The sequence below is a fragment of the Morchella importuna genome, assembly GCF_003444635.1.
Source record: "Morchella importuna strain M04M26 chromosome Unknown Morimp01GS010, whole genome shotgun sequence".
Classification (NCBI taxonomy): domain Eukaryota; kingdom Fungi; phylum Ascomycota; class Pezizomycetes; order Pezizales; family Morchellaceae; genus Morchella; species Morchella importuna.
The window spans coordinates 740,217-759,599 of NW_025763407.1; the positions used below are offsets into that span (position 1 = coordinate 740,217).

Here is a 19,383-nt window from a genome sequence, read left to right on the forward strand (position 1 = left end):
GTGTGGAAAACTTTTAAATGAACGGTTTTTTAATAAGTAGGTTTGGCGGCCTGTTTAGAAACAAATTCTACATAAAAGTACTGGGCCAAATCCATCAAACCAAAATAATTTTAACGCCGTATGAAAGAAGGGTGGGTATATGATTCGACCCTAATAATAAGAAAACATGATAGAAGACAGCCCCTGTTCCAAAAGCTAAGAAAACAAGATACCCCCAAACCAGACCGATAAAAGGAAACTGGTCTATTTTTTTATGATACTACAAAACAGACCAAAAGACCAGAAAATTCATACCAAACAAGCCTTTTCCAAACAAATTACCTAAATCTACCCAATCGTGTAAAAACATCATACGTACCCCATGGAGACATTAGACAAGTGAAAGGATAGGTGAGCGTTGATGCGGCAATTAAGCGGGAACATGCGCAGCTGCAGCGGGGTGGCTTCCGGAAGCCTCGCCAGGCTTTCCAGCAGCAGGGGCGTCGTCGACCATGGCGTCGTCGTCTTCGTCACCGCCCTCCTCCTCCTCATCCTCCTCGCCGCTGCTCTCAGCCTCGAGATCCTCAGAGCCATCGTCGGAGATCTCGTCGATGTCCTTTCCGGTGGCAATGGGACCGGCAGTGTCTTCGGCACCGCCCATCTCAACGTCCATCTCGTCGACAGCTTCGCTAGCCTCGCCCTCGCCCTCAACCTCGACCTCCTCTTCCTCAGCGCCATAGGTCTCGCCATCGTCCTCAGCATCATCAACGTCGGGCTGATCTGGGGGGAATTCTGGAGGGGCAGAATCTTCGGAATCCCTAAAAGGCGATAACTCTTATTAGCATCTGTATCGCAATTTTTTTTTTCTTTTTTTTTTTTTTTGGGGGGGGGGGGGGTCAAAGGGTTAAGAGATAAACTAACCACTTGATAGCAAATCTAGTAACCCTGGGCTTTTCTTCCAAAAGCTTCCTGACGATTCTATCGATCTGAACTTGCTTGGGTGGCTCGTTGATCAACTCCTCTGAGTCGTATTCGTTGCTGACATAGTATCCGACACGAACGAACTCGCGGCCATCGTAAGAACAGGTGAGAAGGACAACAGTAACCCCGAGAATCTCAGAGCTGGGAAGCTTAGCGAAATTGGGAGGCTCGGCTTCAAAGACGAACTTGTTGACACCAACTGGGATGGGGCCAACAAGGAGCGAATCGAGCTCCTGATCATGTTCGGTCCTACGATGCACAAGGATTGTAAGTTGGGGTTTTGAGGGAGATTACACATAGAAAAGTAGGGTAGCTTACGAGTTGGCAGATCCAACGTAGGTGAGCTTCCATTCAAGATCTGGTGACAACATATGTATCAGTAAAGACGAAGATGTAGATGTGTTTATCTACTGAAAAGGCGCAGAGAATTTTTTTTACCTTTTGTAAGACTTTCGAGACACTCAAATGTGATCTCGAATTGGTACTTGTCGGTGGCTTTGGCAGGGTTGTTGAGCACGTTGACTCCGAGAAGCGATACAACAGACATGATGAAAAGAGCTGTTCGGCGGGGTAAATTTGATGGTGGAGGTTGATAGATGATAGATTAAACCAAGGTACCTTGGTATGAGAGTGAGGACGGATGGAGGTGAGAAGGATGGGAGGGCGGGGAGGGATGTGGGGGAAGAGGACAGAATGTTATTTGAAGGGAGGGGAGTGAAACAGAAACGGCCAGGCAGACGAATCGCGCAAATGTTTTGATTCACGCGTTGGCGCAAAAGCAGGGGTTGTTGCGCAACCCCACTAGCGTTGCTTTAGGGAACGCTTTTCGCCAAAACATGCATAAATATCGCCCAAGCGTCTACTCTATCGAGAAATTACATGTCTCATTGGTTTTTACAGTGTAGAACGCATATCCGCTCAGAACAGATGGCGAGCACGCACGCACAGCCAGGTACGGTCTTGAATAGAACGAGCAAAGGAAGCTTGTAGCAAAACTCAATAGGCCCTTTGAACTGCAGGGGCGAAGTACACCAACGGCTACAATTCAAGATTCAGATCTAGAACTGTAGACATCTCTTAAGCCCAATTGCAACCACCAAAATTTCTCTTATTCCTGAATTTTTAGTCTCAGGTCTTGGCACTTTCGTGTGGTGGGCGTTATCAGAAATTCGTTGACACCTCCGTATGTATTTATTCTATGCCCTGCTTCCCGGTTCTCTGGCTGACGTTTCCAAACCCATTTTCAGAAATCTGATTATGTCATGGCTCAAATATGGTCCATGGTGGTCTTTGATATACACCATGGCCACGACTTCGCATTGACGCCTACATGTATCTCTTTAACCGTTTTTTATGCCTATTCCATTTCAACCTCTAAGACTTACCTTTAATGCCGGATAGAACTGGAATTACTGCAACCGGGAAATTTGTGCATTGATGGAAGGAAACAGATTTAACGGAAACTATGAACTAAAGAACCTTCTTGCACCCATCCTTCAGAGCGGAACCAAGCCCAGCTTCTTAGTAACCTGTACCAACACCCCATAGGGGGAAGCCAACATATCCCGGAGTGGCCGAACTCTGCCCCTCTAAGAGCTAAGAACCACATTTCAATACATATAGCGTACTCAAAGCTAGGACTAAGCCCAGAAGAAGCCACCAAGCCCGCATTAACCCCTCGCACAATTGCAACCCAGAAGCCACTTACTGCAGCTGGCCCTCTATATGGCACCATAGATTTGATTATGAACAGATATGTATACCCTTCCTAAGATAGCAATTGAAGGCAATATGTAGGGCCGGTGATAAAAAGTAGAGAGGGGGACACCAGTAATGAGCAAGTGTCAATCGAGAAGCCGAGATACATATAATTCAAGCTACGATTATGGGGCTAGAGATCAGATCGATACCACACCTAACCAAAACAATGAAGGGTAGGCAGCGCCCGGCTGCTTGGTAGGTGAGGAAGAAGGAACTGCATAGACTACAGTCGAGCCACTTCATAATATGTCGGAACATAAAGGCGCCTCCTTATGAGGATGGTCTCTCGATTTTAACTTGACTCCAAAGGTAGACAAGACACCTGGCAAATAAAGTGGACAAAATCACGATAAGTAGAGGTTCGGACACGAAGGCACGGGGTAGGAGGAGTCTAGAGATGTGGAATGGCATACATGTAGTTTCAGTGCACGCTCCATCCCGATATTAAACACGGATCTGAATTAGCTGTCTTAGCTTTCACAATCATCATCATAATCACTGTTTGCTCATAGCCTTACTCTTATCAGTCTTTGCCCCCTGATAGTTCTCAAAACCCCTTCCAGCAACGGATTCACGCTTTGTACGAAACAGCGACTCCGTAATTCTTGAAAGGTTAACACCATGTGTATATCTGTCTGGGATTACCGAATAGTTTAAATCTATGAACCTTTCTTTCTACGAGCCTAATCGACAATATTTACGACCCTTTTAGGGGCTACCTCAAATATTCTCATTCAATGATTGAAAAACAAACCTAAAAGTCTTATTTTAACTCCCCTTGCTGAATAATAATTATGCATAATGGAATCATAAAGCGTAGCAACACCCAAAATTTTTAGGATCGCAGCTATCAATCACATCCCCCTAAAGCAATGATTGATTCCGCTAACTTACGTCCCGACACCCCCAGTTATTGCTCGCCCACAAAACCCGCACAGCAATCATTGGCCCACCCATGACGTTGAATTAAGCTATTCCTCCGCGACCAGGATCCCCACCCTTGCCAAGGCTCCGCACTCTCAGACCTCTCTCTCTCTCTCTCTCCAACAAACAACACCCCCACCATAATTTTATATATTCACACATCTGAAAATCACACACCCGCCAAAAAATGGTCAAGAAAAACCATAACAACCACTCAAAGGGCAAGGACCGGTACCGCAGCAATCCCCGCGGCGGCAAGAGAGGCGAAGACGGCGAACCGCTGCCGAAACCGCCGTTTAAAGGTCCGCTGCAAAAAACCAATTTCCCGCACTAGAAGGAAAGGAAAAGAAGAAGAAAAAGACTGATGTGTTGATATAACGTGTATGATATAGCCGCCGCATGGGACCTGGGCCACTGCGACCCTGAGAGATGCTCTGGCAAGAAACTGATCCGACAAGGCCTCATGCGCGACCTCCCCATCGGGCGCAAATTCAGTGGCGTAATCATCACGTATGCCCCCATCGCCTCTCCCTCCCCTTCACCGTAAAAAGCAACCATTAACCCCCTCCCCCCAGCCCCAACGGCAAAGGCCCCGTCTCCCAAGCCGACAGACCCCTCCTCGAAGAGTTCGGCGCCGCCGTCGTCGAGTGCTCCTGGGCGCGCCTCGACGAAGTCCCCTTCAGCAAGATTGGCGGCCGCTGCGAGCGCCTCCTCCCCTACCTCGTCGCCGCCAACTCGGTCAACTACGGCAAGCCGTGGCGGCTCAACTGCGCGGAGGCCCTGGCGGCGTGTTTTGCGATCATGGGCCATGCGGAGTGGGCGGTGGAGATTCTGCGGCCGTTTCCGTATGGAGAGGAGTTTATGCGCATGAATGCGGAGCTGCTGGAGAGGTATGCGGCGTGCGCGGATGCGGAGGAGGTGGGGAGGTGTCAGGAGGAGTGGCTGGCGGGGCTGGAGAGGGAGTGGGAGGAGAGTAGGAGGAATAAGGATGCGGATCTGGAGGGGTGGGGGGGCGGGAATCTTAATAAGATGCCTGTGGTGAGGGGGAAGCGCGATAGCGATGAGGAGGAAGATGACGACGAGGAAGAGGAGGAGGAGGAGGAGGAGGAGGAGGACTACCAGAAAGCAAGCGGGCGCAACGTCGACATGCCCCCATCCGACGATGACGACGAGGACGAGTACCAGGAATACCTCCGCCAGAAGGTCCTCGCCTCCAAGACCTTCGCCAACCCCGTCTCCACCAAGTCCCCGACAAAGCAGCAACGCACAGAGGACGCCCATACACACTCCCACTCAGACAGCGACGAAGAGTACGGAAGCGACCAAGACGACCACGGGGGCATCTATGACGCTGCTCCCGTAGTGGTGGAGGAGGAGCTGGGGCCGTCGATAATTAGGCCGTCGAATAGCAGGCCTGATGAGCTGTCGGCGGTGTTTTCAAGGACCGTGATATCGGCGCCGAAGAGGGGGTTGGGGTCGTAGTGGATTGTACATATGGTAGTTAGGTTACTATTGGGGGGTTTTTTTTCTTTCATTTATTTCTTTTTTATTGTGATATGATGCGTGGATGTGCGGAAATGATTGAAAATTGGGGGCCGCTAAACGACCTAGCATGTCAATCACTCCCACCAGTCTGTCACCTGCCTAGACAATTCCTAATAGTAGGGCCAATAGGTATATAGTCGTCTAGATATACATTTCCTAAATTTGCAATTGATGTGGCCTCGCCCCCCACGAACGACAGGTAGAAAAAGAGATAAAGCCTCATATCATAGCCTGCTATATGTCCTTCATAGGATCTCACTCGCCACCACTCTTCACTGCAGTAGTATAGTGCCGAGAATTGCTCTGTGGTGAAGATTTGTGAGGCTTGCAATTGAGGTAAGGGCGCAGGGGTGGAAAAAGTGGATGTAGAGATTGCAGTATAATCGGTGTGATAGTTGTTCTGGATGGGTCTGCTAGTGAAGGTTCATGTTGGATGGGATATGTGTTGGTTGTATCTACATGTAGTGAGTATTATATCCATTCTCGCTGCGGCGCTGTTGGGGTTACGTCAGGCAGAGGATCTTGAAGCCGAGTGAGATTTCATGAAACACGCCCATCACACATCATATCATCTCACTTCACGTATATTAACCACACACGCACAGAAGCCAAGCATGAACGCAGTTAAAAGACCCCACTGGAAAAATTACTAGTATACAACAACAAAAAAAAATCGGCATCTTTATCTATGCACCCCCGTCCATCATCATCAATCATTACCCTTTTTCCATGCTTCCCCCGCACCTCCCTCGCGCCCCATCTCCCAACATCTCCACACCCGCCCAGCACCCACCTATTCCAAAAACGCATCCCCACCCCTCTCCACAATCGCCGCGCTCCTCTTCGCATCAATAAACAGACTCTCACACTCATCCACATCGGCGACCTCAATCCTCGCCCTCCCCGCCACACGACTCAATATCATCGCGGGCGTCAGCAGCTGCAGCGCATACCTGAGACTCGTCCCCACGCCCCTCGTCGCCAGCCGATCGATCGCCGCATCCTCAACATCAATCCCCTCCGTCTTGGCGCGGATGCGCACAATCGTGCGTATGTCCGTCAGGTCGTAGGGGTAGGTCGGCACGATGAGCAGGCGGCCGAGGAGGTCCGTGGGCACGCCATGGGCGGAAGAGATGTCGGTGGTGCCGCGGATGGTGCATATACCGCGGTTCGAGGCGAGGATGACGATTGGCGCGATCTTGGCCTCGAGCGCGCGGTTGAGGTATGTGAAGCACTCGATGTCGAGCATGTGCACCTCGTCGATGAAGAGGACGCCGGGGACGAGCTCGGCGACGCCCTGGTCAATGTACTTTTCGACGACCTTGTTGATCTCGGCGCGCAGCTTGTCGGTGATCTCGGTCTTCTTGGGCTTCATGAGCTGGCCCATCATGGACATGATGTCCTGGCCGCCCTGGGGGCGCGCGTTGGCCACGTCGAGGTCGTGCAGCGTCACGTCCTGCACGATCTCCTTCTTCTTGTGCACCTCGCCCTTGGGGATGGGCACGTATTCTTCGGCCTCGAGGTCGAACTCGGTGGCGTAGGCGTCGCTGCGGCCGACGCGCTTGACGGCGCCGGTGTTGGCTTCGATGTAGATTACGTCGCCGGTGGTGACGCGCTCTTTTTGGATGCTTTCGTAGATGCTCGGGTCGAGGCGGAGCTTTTTGGTGCCCTTGCCGCTCTTGAGGCCGACGATGACGTGGGAGATGGTTTTGCCGTAGCCGCCGAGCGGGTTTTCGGCTTCTTCGGGGGTGAGGTCGGTGACTTCGCCTTCGTAGACTTCTTTGGTTTCTTTGACGCGGAGGCCTGCGGGGTGGGTGGGGTGTTAGAAGGCTGCTTGATTGTTTGGTATATGAGGGGTGGGGATACCAATGGCCCGCCGAAAGTTCTCCATCAGCGCCTCCGTCTTCTTGACTTCAGCCGAGTAGATCTCGCTGCCCACGATCGGGCGGAACGGCACCTTTGTGCCCAGCTCCTGCGAGATTGCGAGTGCGAGCGCGGTCTTTCCTGTCCCGGGCCCGCCGGCGAGGAGCACGGCGCGCCCAGACATCTTTTTGGCCTTGATTAGGTCGACGATGATTCCGCATGCCTGTGTCCGTCACAATGGGTTTGTTAGTAGGTGGGGGAGGGAGGGAGGGTAGAGAGGGGATAGTGGTGGGGACTGACCTCACGGGCAGACTCCTGGCCGACAAAACCGGCAGATGTCTTCTCGGCGGTGCCGTCGGCGCGCAGGCCTAGGCCCTTGATGTGCGTGTGGGCGGCCGTGCGGTTCTCGCGGGGGCTGCCGGTCTTGACTTCGCTGATTGTCACCATTGCTGTGTGTGGTGTTTGTATTAGAGATGGAGATGGAGATGGAGATATCAGAGACTGTGTGAGGGAGTGAGGGAGTGAGGGGGGGAGGGAGGGAGAGTGATGGGATCTGGTGGTGGTGGAGGAGAGGAGTTGGAGTCGTCGTTGATTGTCGTTGTCGCGTTTCTGCAGCTGGCCTGTGCTGTGGGAGGTGAACGGTCACTCAATCAATCAATTGGTGTTTGTTCGCTCTACGCCCGCTCGTTGCCGCCAAGACCCGCCGGGCGCCACACCCCAACACAACAGCACTCGCCAAGCAGCACCGCGCTGGGGCCGAGTAGCGAATGCGGTGCCGGGAATGTGGGGCCGATGCAGTGTTCCCTGCACTGCACGCTGTGGCTTGTGCGTGTCATGGGCCGTCACTCGCGCTTGCTAACGGGTGGGCAATGATCACACGACAGCTATTTGTGCGTTTTGCTGCTATTCTATTGACGTTTGGCCACAACGTGGGGACGGGCGAGGAGGGGCGGGGAGTGTGAATGGCGTGTGTTTGGGAGGTCTATTGGGGTTGGGGGGGGGGGGGGGAGAGAGGGAATTGGGGGGAGGGAGTGTGTGTCTGGCTACAGCAGTGGATGTAAATGTAGCTGGCTAGCTAGAGGGTGAATGAAGGTGCCGAATGGAGATGGACAGGCGTCGGTAGCCAGTGGCCCCGGCTCTCTCTCTCTCTCTCTCTCTCTCTCTCTCAATGTGAAGGAAGGGTTAGGTATCCCCAAGCTGGCTGTCGGGCTTCTCTGGGCGGAAGTGTGACATTGAATTTTAGTATTTGCGTGGTGATGGATACATGTAGAGAACGTAGAGTAGTCCTGCCATCACTCGTCTCTGCTCTCGATCCCGCTACTCTCCAAGCACGATGGTGTAGTGTTGCTGTAGTTGTGTTTCCCTTCGTTGCCTGGCGTCTGCCCCCGTTTGTGCCTTCTTTAAATAAACTGCCGCTACACAGCACAGAAAGCTTCTCGCCCTCTTCGCCCTCTTCTCCATCTTCTTTCCCATTCCCTTCTTCTCTCTCTTATCTTCTCTCTCTCACCTTCTCACACACTCGTTCATCCTCTTCCCGTCTCCCCCCTCAAACTCTCCCTTCATTAGCGAGCCTCCGGGCTTCTGCTTTTTATCCCCCCACACACACACTGCCGTCAAAAAACAAGCCCTCGCTAAGCTCACCAATTCTCTTCCCCTTCCCTCCCGCTTCCAAAACGTCCACTCTTTCCACACACATTCAATCCCCCACCATGTCTCAACCACCCGCACCCAACCCCCACCACCCCTCCCCCACCACAACCTCCACCGCCGCCCAATGGCGCGACGAAATCTCCCGCCGTGAACGAGCCTTCACTCTCTCCGCCCGCCAAACTCCCACCACCCCCACCACCCCTACCTCGCCGCACCTGCCCCCCGCCCGCCGTGCCCAACGCAGCTACGAGCCGCCCCCAAAGCCCGCCTCCACCGCCCCCGACACGCCCCCACCCAAGCCGCAGATCTACCTCGACGAGGGCTGGCGGGAGCGTGCCGCGGCCACGGCCACGGCACCCCCCAAAACCCCCGTGCCGAAAAAGACGGCCGCGGCGAAGAGACGGCCGGTGCAGCGGAGAAAGAGGGCGAGGAAGAATGCGAATGCTGGTGACGATGGAGGGGAGGAGGAGACGGGGAATAGAGATGAGGTGATGATGATGAGGGGGTCGGAGGAGCTGTTTGGAAGCTCCCCGGGGATGGCGTATGCGCCGGAGTTAAATACAAGTGTGAATGGAAGCTCGCCCGTCAAGATGCCGTATGCAACAAATACAAATATTGGTAGCTCCCCCATCAAGCTACCCTACGCATCCACAAATAGCAGCGGCAACACCAACGGCAACGGTAGCTCCCCCGTCAAGCTCCCCTACCGCGCCTCAGTCCGAACACGAGCCCCAGCCAGCACCTCCCCCAGCAAGCTGCCCTACCAAAACCAAAACCAACCCCAAAACGGGCCCGCTGAGAACCCAAACAGCCCCTGGAGCTCCCCGCTCACTGCCAACGCCAACATCCCCAACACGCAGTGGAGCCTCCGCAAGGAGATCGAAGCCTCCCTCACGCAGCTCGCGGCACAGACTAACATAAACGCAAACGCCGAACGCTTCTCGTCGCCGGGGCCAGCACCCAGACCGCCGCAGGCCAGGACCCGCGGGAAGTCGCTGGTCGACCTGTACCATGACCAGCACCCGCTACCTACGCCCCCCCAGCTCGGGGGCAGCAGCAGCAGCCTTCTGCAGCATCATAATGGAAATACACAGATGCAGATGCAGATGCACGGTCACCAGGTGAATGGGCGGATGATGCAGCAAAACGGAAACGGGGTGAGCCAATTGCAAGCTCAAAACCAAAACCCGAATATGAATATGAATATGAATCTCAACAACGGTGGTGGCTTCACCAACTTCTACCCGCCGCAGCCGTCGAACGCGGGCGGTGCGGCAGCTGTTGCGGCGGCCCAGATGTATAATAGCAATAGCAATGTGCAGCAGCAGCAGCCGATGGTGAATGCTTTCGCTATGAACCAGGCGGGCCACCATCCTGCTGCTATGGGGCCCAATGGACAATACCACCACCAGCATCAGCAGCAGCAACAGCAGCAGATCAATAGGAAGCCACCCGTCGTCACTGCCGGCCAGAACAACGGTAGTTATACCAACTTCCAAAACCACAATCAGAACACGGGCCCGTACAGCTACGGCGCCCCCATCCCTGCCGTGGCCGCAGTGGGACAGCTGCAGAACGCGGACCTGAGCAACTTCAAGAAATACAACCCCACCCACCCAAACCACCCCACCACCACCACCACCACCGGTCTGCAGAATCCTCGGCACATCCTCAAGTCCAACACCACCCCCACTGCCACTGACCAAGCTCCCATCCAGCCCGCCGCCGCCGTCCTTCAACAACCACAACAGCAGCAGCAGCAGCAGGTGAATACATACAACAACCCCGCGCTCGCCGAGTACGTAGCGGCGCAGGGGAGCCTGGGCGACTTCCGGAGCTTGGATAAGTACAGCCCGAATATCAATATCAGTATCCCGCAGGCTCAGGCTCAGGCTCAGCAGCAGAAGGAAGAGGAGGAGAGGAATGAGGCGATGGTGAAGCAGCAGTTGTATGAGCAGTGGAAGCAGCAGGTGCAGGTGCAGCAGCAGATACAGATGCAGTTGCAGATTCAGAGGCAGCAGATGCAGCAGCAGCAGGTACAGCAGCAGCAGGTACAGCAGCAGCAGAAGCAGATGCAGATGCAGGTACAGCAGCAGCAGATGCAGATGCAGCAGCAGGTACAGCAGCAGGGTCAGGTACAGCAGCAGCAGGTACAGCAGCAGCAACTTCAAGTACAGCAGCATCAAGTACAGCAGCCACAACTTCAAGTCCAGCAGCACCACCAAGTCCAGCAGCAGGCCCAGCAGCCACAGCAGCGTCAGGTCCAGCAACCGCAGCAGCGCCAGCAACCGCAGCCGGTCAACTTACAAGCTGCCCATGACCGCGGCATGTTCGGGTTCGACTCGGCCATGTCCCAACAAGATAAACAGGCCGCCATCAATAGCAAGCTACTAGAGGTGCATGCTGCCTCCAAGAAAAGGAAGATGCTGAACGCTGCTGCGGGCAGCCCGCAGACTAAGAAGGGAAGAGTCAACAAGCAAAATATCAACCAGCCAATAACGCAGAACCAGCAGGCGGTGCAGAATTACCAGCGGCAGTTGAAGCAGAAGCTTGGTTCTGTGGCCAACAGTAATGGTGTTGGCTTGGGAGATGGTAAGACTGGTGCGCCTGGAGCTGTACAGCAGGGGGTGGTCAGTCCTAATGGTTTTGTCAACGCTGCTCCTGGGACTCCAACTGCTGGTTTACAGGAAGCAGTGGCTCAGAGCACGCTTCCTGAACAAGTTGGCGGGAATGGGACTGCTCAGAATATGGAGACGGCGATGGCACCTGTAGCTTCCAGGTCTCGTTCTGAATCTGGTTCTAGCGTTGACATGGTCCCCGTGGCTTCTGGGTCCCGTCCTGGATCTAGTTCTGGTGCGAACATGGACTCTGTGTCTCTGTCTCCTGGGTCTCAGGTTGGATCTGTGAATATTGGGACCGCTCCTCCACAGACTCCCGCGGGAAATGGTGCGGCAGATTCTTTGGACTACAATATTGAATATCAAGATCTGATCGTCACAGATACTACTGTCACAGTCACCCCACCCACCACCGCCAGCCTGCAGCAAAACAGCGTATCCACAACCCCCGCTGCCACACCATCACTGACATCCGCCTCCACCGCCAGCGAAACAACAATCTCCCCCTCCGCCCCGCCGCCAACTCCCGTATCCTTCCAAAGCAATCTCCTAAATACCCCGATTGACTTTGCCTCGCAGTCACTGCCCGATCTGATGCAGTACCTCGGCGGCAACATCACCACCGAGGAGCTGCTCAACATCCCCGAGGAGGAGTGGAACTGCGATGCGGCGTTCCTGGAAGCGGCGGGACTGGCGGACCTGGACTTTTCAATGTTTGAGATTAAGCCGCCGGATGTGCCGCAGCTGACGCCGCCGGAGGTGGTGGATCGCGGGAGCGAGCTGGTGCTGGAGAGCGGCTATTTGTCGTGGGATGCGCCGGCGATCACGTTTAGGCCGGGCGATGATTTTATAGCAAATGGCGGGATGGTGGGTGATTTGGAGGATTGGTGGGCGGCGAAGTAGAGGATGGAGTTGAGGAGGAGGAGGGGAGGGGAGAGGGGAAGGTGAGGTTGGTTGGTTGATTGGTAAGGTCAAGACGAGGCTGTGAGAAGTATATAAATGAGGATGCATATATATACTTTTTTACAGAGGTCTTTTTTCTTTTCTTCTTTCTTAAATTGGATTGGGTTGGATTGGATTGGGTCGGCGCTTTTTCTTTTGGGCGTGGGTGTTACCTGTTCTTGTGTACTATATATATCCAGCTGCTCGCCGCGCCGACTACTACTATGTTTCTCTTCCTATCTTTTTTCTTATCTTATCTCTTTTGATTGGATGGACGGGTTGACGAATATCTGGTGTATCTGGCACTCTCACTCGTACCTAGATACGAGGTGATGGCTTTTTAATTCTTTCTTTCTCTCTTAATGGGTTTTGCATATTTTTTCTTTTCTTTTCATAAGCTGGGACGGGCACTATCTTTATAGGCCTATGTTTGCAAATGGAGTATATGGATTTGGGGGCGGGATTTGGGAACGAGATTTGCATGGGAAAGGGATTTTATACCTGGAGCTATAGTATAATAGCTAGACTTGCGCTATCAAGGATTACAAATTATTAGATATCGATGCAGCTACTTATTTACATACTTGACTAGCCAGCTGAATATGATTGAATTTGACCTGTGACCTGTGTGTATGGGGATTAGTTGTGGGGTGATTTTGGTGGTTTGTTCGTTTGCTGATCATGAGGTTGTGACTGAACTCGGACTAAGGGTGGTAGTTGGTGTTGCCAAGACCCGAGTGAGAGGCTGTGACCTACGCTTAAACTAGACTCAGTGAGCTACCGCGCCGCCCACATGTGACTGCAGCGACACCAACTGACCCAAGGAGCAACGGACATGGAAAGAAAAAAAACTTCTACATTTCGGTAAGCTAGATCGATAACCACTGTTAAATCGCCTATATAGCACTGGTATGGGGGCGGTATGGCGTAATAAATTGCAATCGGTAGAGTAATATCACGTATATAAGGGGATCCGAAGTTGCACACTTGGAGAAAAAGTTATAAAAATTTATCATTGGAGACTTTTTTCGCGCAGCTTCTGGCAGTGTAGACAGGAACTTCTGGGCGTGGCTGAAGGACTGCCCATGTCCTCTCGCGCTGGGGTTATTTGGTGCAGCGATCCGTTGATTGCGTCGGTAATATCTGAACATGTAATTAGAAACGACCTCGTATCAATACCCCAGCCGCTTCCGACCCGCTCCTACGTAGGGCTAGCTCGTGGTTAGAATTGGATAGCTAATCAACCGTCGAATCATTTATTGCGGTTGAGAAAAGCTATGCACAGGATGTGGTACAGAACACAAGTTACTGTGAGCCGTCGGGACGAGCGAAAGGCGGTTGTCATCGGGGCGCTGTACTGACATATGCGTGGGAATTCCTGGTAGGAGTCGCTCGTTGAGACTGGTGGGCGGTGCGCTAGAAGAGGAGATTGTACCGCCGGAAGACGAAGAACCTTGGCATCGTGGCTTGATGAAGGAAAGGGTTTATAAGAGCCCGAAGTATCTGAAGGTCCTTAGTTAGCTTCGCCTGATCATGAATTAAGGGATAATCTCCCAGGCCTCGAGACCGGTTAAGACGAAAGGTAGACAAAGTTATCCTCATAGCTTATCTCGAGCGGCTTGACGGTGCGCATTGCACGCACCCCGCAAGTCTCCGCTCCTCTCGCTCAAGCACATAGGGCACACGTAAAGATCGCATGGAGAGGGTGACTCTTACGAGTGATATTTCGTGATCGAATAGGTTTCATGTAAATCAGCCTAAAGATCCCAGCGAAATTTAGTGAGTGAAGGAATATGTTACTCACGCTGCACATGTATCAGGTTTATATAGATGGAGGACATGGTTTCCTGTTAGGAAGCCAAGGCCCCCAAACCCCAAGCTGGGGACAGAATGTGGGAATGCTTTGTAGTGCAAGCCCGCAGACATATATACCCACGTATACACGTGTAAAGATATGTCGGCTTTTAAATTTTGCTACTTTGAAACCTACCGTCCCTCGCACCAACTACTGATGCTTATATAGATCACGATGATTGACGGTAATCGCACTTTGAATTCGCCAACCATGAATGGCTTTTATTACATTCAGCAATTTTTAGTCAACTAATGAATAGAATCCACGCATCACCGGTCAGAGAAGAGTACAGGCCAAGTCAAACCGTTGCGCAGTCATGATTATCTTTGGCAAAGTAAGGGAGGTGGCCGGCCCTGACCAGGTTAAGTGATGAGACAGAGTCAACGATCGGTTTCTTGTTATTTCCTATTGTTAATAATTAAACTAAGATAAGACCCACGCAGATGGAGACTCACGTGTAAAATCTACTTGCTATAGGACAAATTTCATTTTTTTTCCTCTATAGGCTGACGTACGACCAGGCCTCTCTGCTTAGAGCGTCCCATGTCCTTATTCCTTGATCGAGCCTGCCAACAATTCCCAGGAATTTCCTCGAAACTCTAAAATAAAGCCCTCGCCTGCTAGACCCGCCGGAATACCGGTATTTGACATGTTGTTACCTGGATCTGCTCGTTCTGTAACTGAAGTGCGATCGCCATGATGCAGGAAAAAGGGGGACAAGTGTAGCAGTCTGCTTACACAACCAGCCACATGTTACGGAGGCAAACAATTCTCCTGGGGATTTTCACGAGCGGTTCTGGCATGGGGCGTCTATCTAGTGTTGGTTGATGCCTCAAACCGTTTCGGCGCGTGGTACGGGCTGCCCCTGACAACCAATGATATCGCGTACCATCCTGTTTGGGCTGTTTGGCGCGCTGCAGGTGTCAACTTAGATCCTGGTTACGAAACGTCAATCATAGGGATTCCGGTTCTCGATTGGTAAAAAAGATTTGGCACCTCCCGCATCTAATATCCACCCCGCATAACGAGATGGAGATGGAGGTGGGTATGCAAGGGCAGATATCGAAACCGCCATTCGTTACGCCCGTTGTATCAGAAGATCAGTGCTGAAAAGCTTGGATTTTTTTTCTTGATTCCCCTTAGTTCTGGAACATCTTGGTGTATTTATACCTTCGTTGTCCCGGTGTTTGTTTTTCTCTTTTCTTCTCCACCCACCACAGTGCCATTCACTTAATTGCATCGTCTTCTTTTTCCACTTGTAATCATCCAGCTCGTCGACCGGTTCGACCAAACCCTCTTTTCTGTTTATTGCTTGCCAATTAATCGTCACCTCTCCATCAATCCGTCATCTACACAACTATATACACTCTTCAAGATCGGAAGACACTATCAAATTAAGATCAAAATGCAGTACCTTACCCTAATTGCCCTCCTCTTCACGGCCTCAGCTATCGCTGCACCTATCGCACAGATCACTGCCGTTGGAAGTAAGTCGCGAATCCATAGATGGAACGCAAATCCCGAGTAATTGTTCTAACATCATATCTTCTAGCCAACAACTACGGTGACGACGGTGTTCCTTCAAAGACCGATGGAGCTGGCGGTATCGTCCGTCTCGACGGCGCCAAAACTGCTAATGGGAAGTTGTAGTTTGTTCGTTCTCGAGGGCTAGGGTGATCAACTACCCCAGCTTAAGAGCGCGAATAGTGCTATAGCTTTCTTTACTCTTTGTTATTCTTCTTCCTTTGCATTTCCGTCATTTTCTAATAGACGGATCTGTTTTTTGATCTTCTTCTTCTTTCTTCTTAAGCCCCTCTCGGTAGGACCAACCCCCGATGGGCCTCGGATACTTTTTAGTGTATTGGTTATGTTTTTTGTGCGCCTTCATTTTCTACAGTTTCTTTCTTAGATCTATGCGCATGAGTACTCGTTCTTTAGAGGAAGGGCCCTGATCGGATTGACTGGAGAGGTTTTTTATTTTTTATTTTTATTTTTAAGATACCCAGGGTGTAACGCCCCCCGCTCGTTTTCTTTTCTTTTGTATCCTGGTGATGAGGGGGAGCTGAAGTGGATGGTGTTTAACTGAGGTCGATGAGCTTGTGATTGGGTCATGTAGTGCTTTGAAAGTGCTAAGCTTTTTCTTCTATTTTTAAGTTTGTTGGTACGCTAGTGAAGGGGAGCTTTCGTTTGTTGTGTTGAGGGATTACCCAAGTCAGTGGGGAGCCTGCAGCCAGGTTTATTTGGATTCATGATACATTCCAAAGTTTTGGTAGCGAAAATAAAAGTGTCCAAGCACTGCAGATTCAAGTTGTGTTTCAGCCCCGTGACAAGACTAGGGAATTGCTTGCCGCCAGGGGTACACTGACCAGCCCCAAACAAGACCACATGTCAAAAGTTATTATATATATTCCTAGGTAGGCAGGTATCGTTGGATAAAGATTTTGCATAGGTAGAATTAAGGGAAGGTGTCCCTGTTTACACGAGGGCGCTCGGCGCAGTATGTTTGAGGTACGAACAAATCGAGTGATATTTCATGATTAACTTGTGAAATAACGAGTGAAAGGAAATAACAAGCAGAGTGTTTTACTTATATATACAAATTTTCCGCAGCAGAGTGCCACCATTATAATACAGCCTTTTACTTTGAATTTTCACTAAACTGCCGAATAAACCGCCGAGTTGCCTCTTCCACAGGCCACTCTTTGCTCCACCTCGACATTTTTCCCATTTATGTTGACCTTCTTTTTCGGTGTCGCTTGGAACCTGTGAACTTGATCCTTCCTTGTAAACCTTGCACTTCCAACCTCATCTCCCTTCCCACCAATAATACCACTCTTGCGGGTCAGATCACCCGTGCTGCTACTACCAGTCATGGATGATTCGTCAATCATCATCTCGGCAACCATGGGCTCGAGAGGGGGGATATAGACAGGAACGCTGGTGTTGTTCCGTTTCCCAGTGCCTAGTTGGTAGAACTCGTTGTTGCCCCACCAGAGAACGTCAAAACCAAAGTTGACGTCATGGGCGGGAGATGTAGTAGAGGTTGAGGCTTCGACATTGGTGAGATTTTGCATAGTTGCCGAGATGTGAGTTGCACCCACAGAGAGGGAAGACAGACGGATAGGAACTATGCTATTGGCCTTGTCGTCGTCTATATTCTTGTTAATAACGACTCCATATGGCTAATTGCGTCCGGCAGAACGTACATTCAAACAATCCACTCAGCGCCTTCACTTTTGTTGGTGTCCCTTGAACGTGGGTCCACCTCCCATTGCCCAGATTTCCAAAGATACCGGTTCCACAACTAAACAAGTCCGCACTCACTTTCCCATTCGCAATGTTCTCTGCATCAACGCAGAAATAGCTGTTCGCACCTCCTGCTTCGATCTTCTTTACTTTTGGCACAATCTGCTTGGTATCGTACATTCCCTGAAACGTGAGCAGTGTTGGTACTTCGATGTGATTCGTCTCAGAGTTATACGGGAACCCAAGTTGGCCGCTGGTGTTGTCGCCAAATGAAAATACCCGCCCGGCGTCATCGAGGACTAGTGAGTGGTGGTCTCCAGCGGCGATCTGGGTAATTTTGTAGTCCGAGAGGTGTGTGATCTCATGGCAGGTATCGTAGGGCTTATCCTTGGGTCGAGTAACAAAAGTGAGACCGGGGATTCCAAGTTCACCTTTTGAGGGGTAATGATAGGATGCGGCAGCAGAGAATACACGGCCGGAAGAGGTGAGAATGAGAATGTGGTCTCGCCCTGAAGCGATTTTAGAGATACTGGAATATTGTTAATTCAATTAGACCTCAGTTAAAAGAATTGTTTGAGAGAACCTTTCGAAATAGCCTAGCTCGGGCTTGAGCAGCCGGTATGAGATCTTAGATTCAGAAGATACTCCAGGGATCCATGACGACTCGGAGAGTTTCGTAGATTCAGTTTGATCTTTCTTTGACATGGGTAAACTGTAGATTTTTCCATCTTTGGAAAGCGCAAAAACTCTATCTCCGGAGATCTCAACAGTGGTAATGTCCTTTCCCGTAAGTGTTTTCTCTGGCTCTTTGATATCTAGCGCATATCCAGTTCCCCATTGAAGGATGTCTCCCTTTTCATTTACGGCGACTAGAGAGTAGTGTTAGTTGTGCGGAGGAGGAAATACGGGTGGCATTTGATGAAGGAAATACGGATGATATTCAGCGGCGGAAAGGGTTTACCTTACCCCCGATGTTGCGGTCGAGCTTAAGGTCACGGAGGAGGACATTGTCGAATGCGGAAATACGGCGAGGAGACTTGATGAGATCTTCATTCGAGTCTGGAGCTACTACTCGTCCACTTTTGAAAATGAGAAATGATCTTAGATGGCTGGATAGGGAAAACATACACATTGTTTCCCCAAGCATACACCCCTGGGTGCTCCCAACTATTTTTCACCTTTAAACAAAAATTATCTTAACAACGTTGTTACGATAATCATTTTGGTGATATTTCATACCTGGACATGCTGGGCGCTCAGCTTTGATTTCAGGTCGACTGCAGCTGGCGAAACAACAGCTATTTCCTCTGCCCTAATCACCGGCTCGGTCGCCAGCTGGTAGATCACAAAGCCGCCGACAATTGCCGTAGCAATAAGAGCACTAGGACCCTTTCCAATGACAGGCTTCGCAGTCCGCGCTGTAGAGATACTCCTACAGAGTGTGGTCCTAGTGCTCAAGACACGCCCCGGAATAGCGCGTGAAAACCAGCAGAGACTTGAAGTCGTTTGTTTGAACATTGTTTACTAGATGGACAGTCAGGATATTATTGTCCAGTTGCTGGCTAGAGAGTTTAAAGGGGATACCTGAGTTAATTTATTTCCCGTATATATACGAATGAGTTTCTTTGTGCTGCACTCGATTGGGAGATTTTGATTTTTCCCGTGAATCGCGGATGACATCAGTATTCGGTTACACAAATACTAACCCTAACCCTACATGTATCACTTACTACTACCAGCGAACGAAGCGGAGCCTCATATCGTCTCCAAGGAAGAAGAAATTCGATACGGCTCGAGAATTACGCAGTATGAAGCTCTTTCATCCTAATGGACAGCACGTTCTTGTTTTTATCACAGCATATCACTCGCGCTTTCTGCAAGTGGCTTGGATGCCGTCTTGAGGCTGATTCTTGGCATCTACCTTAGCTCAGGACTGATCTGGTTACACTGCAAGTTAACTCAGTCACATGATCTGAGCACTTGTCGGCACCGCGAGTAGTTCAAACCACATCGCGTGAA

At 51.1% G+C, this 19,383-nt stretch overlaps 6 protein-coding genes across 6 annotated transcripts; 2 read left to right on the forward strand and 4 right to left on the reverse strand.

Annotated features, from left to right (window-relative positions):
• Positions 1–409: 409 nt before the first annotated feature.
• LAJ45_04293 (uncharacterized protein) lies at positions 410–1,507 on the reverse strand (the record flags this gene model as incomplete). Its single annotated transcript, XM_046113873.1, has 4 exons — positions 410–797; positions 901–1,209; positions 1,279–1,318; positions 1,399–1,507. 4 exons carry the CDS (start codon positions 1,505–1,507, stop codon positions 410–412), a joined length of 846 nt encoding a protein of 281 aa, XP_045972975.1.
• A 2,325-nt stretch (positions 1,508–3,832) lies between these two features.
• On the forward strand, positions 3,833–5,127 carry LAJ45_04294 (uncharacterized protein; the record flags this gene model as incomplete). Its single annotated transcript, XM_046113874.1, has 3 exons — positions 3,833–3,947; positions 4,038–4,155; positions 4,221–5,127. 3 exons carry the CDS (start codon positions 3,833–3,835, stop codon positions 5,125–5,127), a joined length of 1,140 nt encoding a protein of 379 aa, XP_045972976.1.
• An 856-nt stretch (positions 5,128–5,983) lies between these two features.
• On the reverse strand, positions 5,984–7,500 carry LAJ45_04295 (uncharacterized protein; the record flags this gene model as incomplete). Its single annotated transcript, XM_046113875.1, has 3 exons — positions 5,984–6,993; positions 7,057–7,276; positions 7,354–7,500. 3 exons carry the CDS (start codon positions 7,498–7,500, stop codon positions 5,984–5,986), a joined length of 1,377 nt encoding a protein of 458 aa, XP_045972977.1.
• Positions 7,501–8,762: 1,262 nt separating this feature from the next.
• LAJ45_04296 (uncharacterized protein) lies at positions 8,763–12,224 on the forward strand (the record flags this gene model as incomplete). The annotated part of the gene is made up of 1 exon (XM_046113876.1): positions 8,763–12,224. One exon carries the CDS (start codon positions 8,763–8,765, stop codon positions 12,222–12,224), a length of 3,462 nt encoding a protein of 1,153 aa, XP_045972978.1.
• Positions 12,225–13,515: 1,291 nt separating this feature from the next.
• LAJ45_04297 (uncharacterized protein) lies at positions 13,516–14,010 on the reverse strand (the record flags this gene model as incomplete). Its single annotated transcript, XM_046113877.1, has 2 exons — positions 13,516–13,766; positions 13,980–14,010. 2 exons carry the CDS (start codon positions 14,008–14,010, stop codon positions 13,516–13,518), a joined length of 282 nt encoding a protein of 93 aa, XP_045972979.1.
• Positions 14,011–16,772: 2,762 nt separating this feature from the next.
• LAJ45_04298 (uncharacterized protein) lies at positions 16,773–18,882 on the reverse strand (the record flags this gene model as incomplete). The annotated part of the gene is made up of 6 exons (XM_046113878.1): positions 16,773–17,269; positions 17,325–17,893; positions 17,948–18,233; positions 18,331–18,443; positions 18,493–18,542; positions 18,604–18,882. 6 exons carry the CDS (start codon positions 18,880–18,882, stop codon positions 16,773–16,775), a joined length of 1,794 nt encoding a protein of 597 aa, XP_045972980.1.
• Between the last annotated feature and the right edge of the window lie 501 nt (positions 18,883–19,383).